At 44.6% G+C, this 7,878-nt stretch overlaps 1 protein-coding gene across 1 annotated transcript in view; it reads right to left on the bottom strand.

Annotated features, from left to right (window-relative positions):
- Positions 1-2,732: 2,732 nt before the first annotated feature.
- LAPTM4A (lysosomal protein transmembrane 4 alpha) overlaps positions 2,733-7,878 on the bottom strand; it is a 253,752-nt gene continuing 248,606 nt past the window's right edge. Inside the window, exon 7 of the mRNA XM_069605911.1 lies at positions 2,733-3,393. Coding sequence (XP_069462012.1) covers positions 3,319-3,393 — 75 coding nt within the window. The 3' untranslated portion in view covers positions 2,733-3,318. The remainder of the gene's footprint in view (positions 3,394-7,878) is intronic.

Below are 7,878 nucleotides of genomic sequence, written 5' to 3'. Positions count from 1 at the left end.
ACCAGCCAGTCCCGGGTGAGGCATGAGCCTGCTTGGAGCATGGGTCAGAGGCCTTGGCCTTAAGCAACGCCGCCAGTCTACTATGCCAGTCCTTAGTCGTCTTCTTGGAGAAACTGAGGCAGATCTCGCCCTCCACCTCATTGCGGTCCGGGTGCAAACCGAGGCATTCTAGGGGCCTGTCGTCCACAAACACATTCCATATCACACATTTGGTGCAGGGCCAGAAGAGGGACCTTCCCTCCTTCTCCGTCATGGTCGGAGGGTGCAAAGTAGGCCCAAGGGCCTTCTGACTCTTCGACAATCTACGCCCTTGAGGGGCGTGGAACTTCAACGGGTCTCCACTGTCAGCAGATGATGAAGAGCACACAGGATTCTTTGAAAGAAAAATCCAACTTTTTCCCATCAGAAACTGGGAGAGCAAACTCGAGGACTCCCAATACTGAAGCGTGTGCTAAAAATCTGAAGCTGGCTGTCAGAGGAGGGGCTTACGGAGAGGACTGCCATTGGATGGGGGCAGTATGACCCAGAGCACGGTGATTGGTTTAAGAAGTACAGTTTGTAAGTAAAAGTCAGTTTTTTCTTTTACCAAGGATTCCCAGCCTGACGACGGGGAATATTAATGAGCATGTGAATCCATGCCAGACCCCATGCTGGAGAAGTTGTTTACTTTGCTCTGTAATTGGACGACTTTATGCACTGTTTTTCTGCTTGGCCTACAGAGATAGAGCTGAAGCCGATCTTGAAGGAAATGGGTGTCAAATAGTGTGTCTGTCTGGCACTGGTATACATGCTCCAAACCGATAAACCATTAGAGAGTTGGTCCCGCTTCACATACACCTCAGACAAGCCCTGAATGTCAGAAAATATTACTGTCCCAATTTCCTACACCCTGGGGGCCATTGTAGGGCATTATAGATTCATGGCCTCACAATTGTAATAGGACATTTCTCACATTTTGCTGAGATAACATGATTATTTTAGGATTGAAATGTATTTAAATGCCCGAAACAATGATCTTCTGTGATGATTTTGATATTAGATTATTATGAAACAATTAAGTCACTGCTACCATAGTACATAGTACGGTAAAGTACTTCCTTGCTTTAGAATATTTGAGTGATCTGGTTTTATTCTTAAACCCTTTTCTTTGACACCAACTTCAGTATTGCTCTAAATGTACCAGTGCTATATTAATGTCCACAGTGTCCTAACTATTTAAGTCACCTCAGGATGTAGGAAGTGTGTGTGCCATCCCAAATGGGTACTTGCTGATTTAGAGAAACTAAGAGTATATTTTGGAGTGCATTTGTGTGTTACCATTATATAGCCCCTTCTGAAGATGGCTTATTCAAACAGACTTAAATCTGGTTACTAGATACTTTTTTTGTTTCGTTGTTTAAGCACAAACACTTTGCATGGTCGTCCTGCTGTCTACCTATTTTACCTTCATTGTTTTATTCCTGCGAATGATACAGCCCAGCACTTTGTACTGTGCTCCTTTAATGCTTTCGGCTTAAATAAATGACACGCCTCACACTTATCCCCTCTAGGATTTCTCAGTAGACATCGATTCCCCACCCGGTTCCAGTCTACCCACTGGAACTTATAATTGCAGGATGAGCAGAATTTAAAAAGTGTTCTCTATTAGGCCTGAAGTAAGTGAGGGTGCCAAATATTTTATGCATATTGGGGGTTAAAGCTACTCTACTGTAGTGAACATGTGTCTAAGCAAAGACCCCCCCCCACTCTCCTTACCTCTATTATTTATCTAACTCTGCAACTAAGCATCCAACCCGACGGACGTTGACGCGTGCATGAGCATTGGCAACTGTACAAATAGGTCAGTCCTTGTCGACTCCCTTTTCGAATTCAAAAACAAAAGACTTAATAGTCCACACCAAACACTGGATGTCGTATACACAGGTTCGATCCCTGGGTCTGCGCTTAGAACCCTCTGGGTATTAAGCGGGTTATAAATAACCAATTACAATTACATTCTGAATCTAAGCAAATTCACAAGCACCAGAAATCCACACACACACGTCAGAACTAGTAACAGGCTGACTGTAGTCTCATCCATACAGAGGGACAAGGGCTAGACCGGTGACCCCCTTCAGGCCTTTGGTGAAAAGGCAACCTGCATATTGATGAATGGAGAGCAGGGAGGGGGAGCCAAAAAAGATCCAACCAGGTCAAATGGATTTCAGTGTGACACAGGCAAACAAAACAAAAAAGCCTAGACACAAAGGACTCCGAAGCCAGACTACAAAACACAGCCACAGTCAGGCTCTGGACTAGACGTCCAAAACCCAGTAAAGCCAGAAAAAAGGTGGAGGGGGCCAACATCTGTTCAAAAGTGGGTTTCCTACTAGACTCTACTGCATCCTCAGAAATCAAGTTCAGGAGTCAAGTTGACTGGCTCCCAAAGTCCCTTTATTAAACCAGGGGAAGCATTGAAGAAGTAATTAAAACATGTGAATCAATGAGAAATCCAATGCTTGAGAATTGCATAGCTTACGCCTAATTTCAAACATGTTCTGGGATATGCGCAGGCAAAGAAATAGAAAAACCATCATTAGCCATTCCTAATCAAAAGTTACTAACAAAGAAAATAGATCAGAATATTCAATTGTTTAGAATGAGAAAATGCAAGCAGTTTGCCTATGCCCCCCATCCTGCACTGTAATGTTAGTAATTAGTCTAATGTACACCAAAGAACTAGACAATGACAATTATTTCTTAAAAGATTTTTATGAAAGTATCATCTTTTCACAAATAAAGACGAGGGTACATATCAATTAGAAACATGCAATCAACACAACATCCGGTATTACTTCAGTGTGCGCTGTTCTTCCATTCACAGAATACTACAAATCTCCTTTCCTTTCAAAATTACCTTTTCTAGAAATCGGATGCTGAACAGCAACACATAGGTTCGTAGTATATGAAAGTGCAAAAAAACGTACTGCATTCCTGAACTGTCTCTTGATCTTCCACTAAGCACTTAAATAAAAATAATTTCATTTTTGCCTTTAACAGATTGTCTTCAGGGCAGTTGAAAACCTGCGAGTTACAAAGTTTTTTTTTCTAGAAATTAAGGCAATACAAACTTGTCTTACCAGACTCTGGAAAGCACACACAGCACATATAAATGAGAAAATATTCCAGGTCTAAGTGTTTTGTTAAAATAAAATGCAAACAATCGACTGCGCCTAGGCCCCAAATACCTCTTATCCAAGTAGCTTGCAAGATAAGGAAAAAAAATAACGAAAATACACGCCACAAATAACAGATTGATTCAACAAAGGCATAGATGCTTTAGGCAGGTATGTAAGGAGGTGGAGGATCTTTTTCAGGCATCTTCACTGCCATTTCATAGGTTGGGAGCATATACTAAAAAGGAGGGAAAGAAGCAATTAGTTGTAAAAACTAAAGACGAGATCTGCTACTACAGTATACAAGCAAAGGTCATTCAGTCCTACAGCGATTGCAGTCACACCCCATAACTTTCATAGATGGCCATTCTGGCTGTGACAGAAAATGGACACATTCGTAATTGTCATGCAACCAAAAAATTCTGTGCTTACATTTTGCTACAATTCGCAAAGGTAGAAGACAACTTTATGCAAAGGTTTTGCACACCTGAAAGATCATGGACTGCAAGTTAATTAGGTTATAGTGCTACTATTTATGAGGAGAACTATATGTTCAATCGACAAATTGTTTAACAGGATTTTAAACAAAAAGAAAAAGTTACTCACGGTAGTGAATTCTCTACACCTAGTCCATAGGTCCCCTTTCTTCATACTTCGGGGACAAGACTGGAGCCTTTTTGTTAACAGCAAAATTAGTAGGTGCCCCTTTACATTTTTGGGGATCAGTAAGGTGCAGCAATGCAGACAGGTCTAGCCCTATTGACCCCACCCTCCAGCAACACTCACAAGCCCTTGGATCCGTCTGTCAGGGTATTTATAATAAAACTCTTTTGGGTGGTGGGGGGGAGGAGGGAACGGAAAGGGGACTAAGGAGTAAGAACGTTGACTACTCCTATGCCTAAGTCCCGCCCCCTTTCCTCCATACTTACGGACGATTGAGTAGCACCAATATTCCAGGGAGGAAGGCTGATCAACCAAAATGATAATACAAGACTGCTTGATAAAATTTAACATCTGCTCTGGAGACCTTATCCATGCAGTAATGCTCAGGGAAAGATAAAGGGAAGAACCAAGTGGCCACCTCACCCATGACATCCCACAAAACATTTTGTTGCAATGCCACTGCTGTGGTTTTGGCATGTGACATGCGCACAAAGGCCCATATGCACCTACTTAAGCTTCCAGGATGGAGGCTGAAATCCATCTTGCGATTGAAGAATAGATTGGCTGACAGCCTTCTTTTCTTTCACATCTTCTACAAAATCAGGGCCTGAAACAAGACTCCAGTCTGAATCTGTAAGCGTCCAGCTGCTTTAAGCAGGTTAAGACGTTTGTCATCTATACGAGATGAGTGAGCAGGCTGATCTGTAGGATCAGCGTCTCCAAAGATTATGTCTGGCACATCTGCATCATCATGTGTGGGTGTAGCTAGCCACGTACCCTGATTGGTGTCATCCTGCCATGTACCCAGATCATGAACCCCCTAGTCATGGTGATAATCAAGCCCATCCTGAAATGTATTGGATGTCTGGTCAGTAACATCCAATAATGCGTGTCCCATGGACAGCTGAATGCTAGGTAATTTCAGAAGATGTTCACCTTCTTGCAAAAGTCGTGGTTTTTGTTTAATGGGCTACTTTCCAATGAATGTGACAAACAGACACCTTGTCCATGGTTTCTTCAAACCACTTAGTCCATGCACCAGTTCTAGGAGTATCTGGGAGAGGAAGCAATCTCCTCTGGGTTCACAGTTCAGTTGCCTTAGTGTAACCTGAGGTAGTTACTGGTGCGAGAGCCGCAGCAGCAGCATGTGAAGGAAGTTGCTGCAGTGTTTGTGTGTCTTTCCCACCGTGTGGAGTGAGAATGGCCGTTTAAACAGAACAAACGGCAGCCGTCTAGGGTTTATGCAAGGCAACATGCTTTTTCTTTGCCTTGGAGCCATGCGCTGAACGCAAGGGGCTGGTGCAATTCCTACAGGTAGTACTTTGAACTGGTAGTCTTTGGAGCCTTTTTCTCACTCTCATGTGTTTTGACCCGATTTGCATTACACGTTTCCTTCATTTTTGGAGTCTGACAAAATCCATTAGGCATCTACATATGGTGTATGGTGACACACAGCACCTTCAGTTCAGTGTCAGAGAAATCCTTCTCATAAAGGTTTAAATATATTTTCTTGTGTGACTACTGTTCCCAAGAATAGTAAAGCGAAATTGACTTTACTTACCTTTTCTCCTCTTTGTAGGTCCAGCACACGCCATCTTATGTGGGGGCGGGGCAGGGCGGGGGGGTGTCGTTTGGTGCAGAGAAATTACTTAGTAGCCACTTATCCCACCTCCTCATGTAAAAAGAATGTATGTTACCCTCACTACTTTAAATGGCTGGTAGCAGTGGTTTACATTTTCCTACCACTGTGCTTTTCTACATTTTGTCAAATTGGCCCGGTCTTTTTTCAGCATTTTCTGTTTTTGAGGTCTTTCTTGGGTTGTATTCTGCGCGCCAAGCCAGGTTTGAGCCCTTCAGCTGTGTTCCCTTTGGCGGGCTTCAGTACTGAAACCTGCCTCTGGCTCCAGTGTCTCTGGAAGGGCAGGAAGTGAGGGAGGTTCCCGAAACTCCCCGGTTCTTGGTCTTTAAGAATGTCTGAATGCACTGTATGGGAGGATTGGTCCAAGAGACCCCCTCCCCTGCATCCTCTCCCCCCTGTGAGTCCATGGCTCGTCAGGGGTTCCCCCTGCCACCAGGGCCCAGGTGTTGGGTGGACCACTGGCTGCAGACATCGACCAAACATGCTGTATTAAGCTAGGCCCTGGAAACCATCTTGTGAAATCAAAATGGCATGAGCCCTGTGCGCCGCCCCCACCCTTGGAGAGTCTCACTTGTCCCCGCGGCCGCAGCTCCCTGGCAGATCCGCTGAAAGCCCGTTCCCACGAACAGACGGACATGAGCTAGTGTTAGATGCAAACACTAACATTTCACCTTCCGCAGTGTATCACTGTTCCCAGTATGACCCGGCCAGCAGGGCCGGGGTGGAAAAGAACTGTAAAATGGTCCCCTGACAAAAGCAGAGCCCCCAAAAACTAATGAGCAAATTACTTGTGATGAAACCCTTCTCTCCATGACCTTTCTGACTAAAAACCTGTAATCTCCATGAAGATGGCAGAATGTGTGCTTATATGACATTCGGGGTGAAGTACCCACATCCCCGTAGCTATGCGCAAATTATAAAAGTGTCCCGGGGTTTTCATGTTATATGTTTGACCGAGAAGACTGCACCCCAAGGTCCCATGCCATAACTGAACTAATGCTGCTAGAGTGCAAAGGAAGACAAATACAACCCTATTGGGAGCTCATGTAAGTGGTGCACGAAAATGCACAATATGGATGTGCAAGCTCACCATGTGTCACTGCCATCAGTCGTATTCGCGGGTTGTCCTGCGTGCTCCACCAACCTTACTACTACCTCGCTTACCGCGCATGTATAGAAATGTAACAAAATGTTGTGGTTGATAAATACTTAGCATATAGGTAACGCATTTGAAATGGCCATGTAAAAGGCACTAACAATGTCAAAACATAAGCTTTGAAAAGACTCAATGAGTATTGTATATCCTATGAATGTTTATGTCTCTTCCACTTAAAATCCGCAACACACGAGGAAAATACCTTTGTGGGCATATGCAAGACCATCCCCCCCTTACTCCCCATTGAAGCCTGCCAGACGAAAGAGCAGAGGCCTGTGCTACTGCGCTCCACCTCCCCCAATTCGGCTGGAGCCGCTTCAAACATTCACATTCCCCCCGCAGCACCCAAGGCCACGGCCTGCCACCTGAATTATTTACAACCCAGCAGTAAACCCCGGCCTTAAACACAGATCCGAAGGCACCCTTTCTTAGGCTCCACGACCCACCGGCTCACCTTAGGTTAATGGCCCCTGTAAAATTAGGACACCCAATATTATAGCAACACTACAGGAACACATTAATAATGACTTCTAACGAGACAGGATAACTCGGACAGCCCTTCCCTTGCCCTGAGACCCAACCTCGCGACCTATGATACCCAGTCAACAGGACGATGGTAACCATGTATTGATGTATCACCAAAAGACCCCACTTTAGGTGCATTCCTCCTGTGTTGCATTAACCTGTAGAATAACCTATTGGATGATTTATCGGGGAAGATAATATTGCAATGTTGAATGACTGCAGTGTGCGTGGCCTTAGGGCACAAAGCCAGGGAAGACGTTCATCACTGACACTGGTCACGGCTGGCACAACAACACTGTCCGGATGAACCCAGCAGCCCACGAGGGTAACCAGTGACGTCCACCGACCACGGCAAACCACATCGCAGCAGCACCTATAGTTAGTCGTCACCACCCAAGCCCCACGAACTTGTGCCCCCTATAGCATGTAGGTTCTTATGACGTTTTTTGTAAATATATACGCCTGTCTTTGCTATTGTCGGACAGAGCGCTCTCTGAGTTTGCAGAGTCCTTTGCATGCCCTATTCTGATTGATAAACTCCCATTTAAGCTCACCCGCACTTTGTCTTAGCTTTATTCCCATCTTGGGAGAGTCCATTATTGTCTCTCATTGTGGGGAGGATCGTGCTATCTGGGGGACGCTCGCCTTCAGTGGTGACCCCGACAGCGTGATGATCATTTTCTGCTAATATATATATATATATATATATATATATATATATATATATACACACACTGCCC

Source organism: Ambystoma mexicanum, chromosome 4p (assembly GCF_040938575.1).
Source record: "Ambystoma mexicanum isolate Mex_15411 chromosome 4p, UKY_AmexF1_1, whole genome shotgun sequence".
NCBI lineage: Eukaryota > Metazoa > Chordata > Amphibia > Caudata > Ambystomatidae > Ambystoma > Ambystoma mexicanum.
The sequence above is the reverse complement of the archived record's forward strand: the minus strand, read 5'-3'. Positions and strand labels throughout refer to the sequence as shown.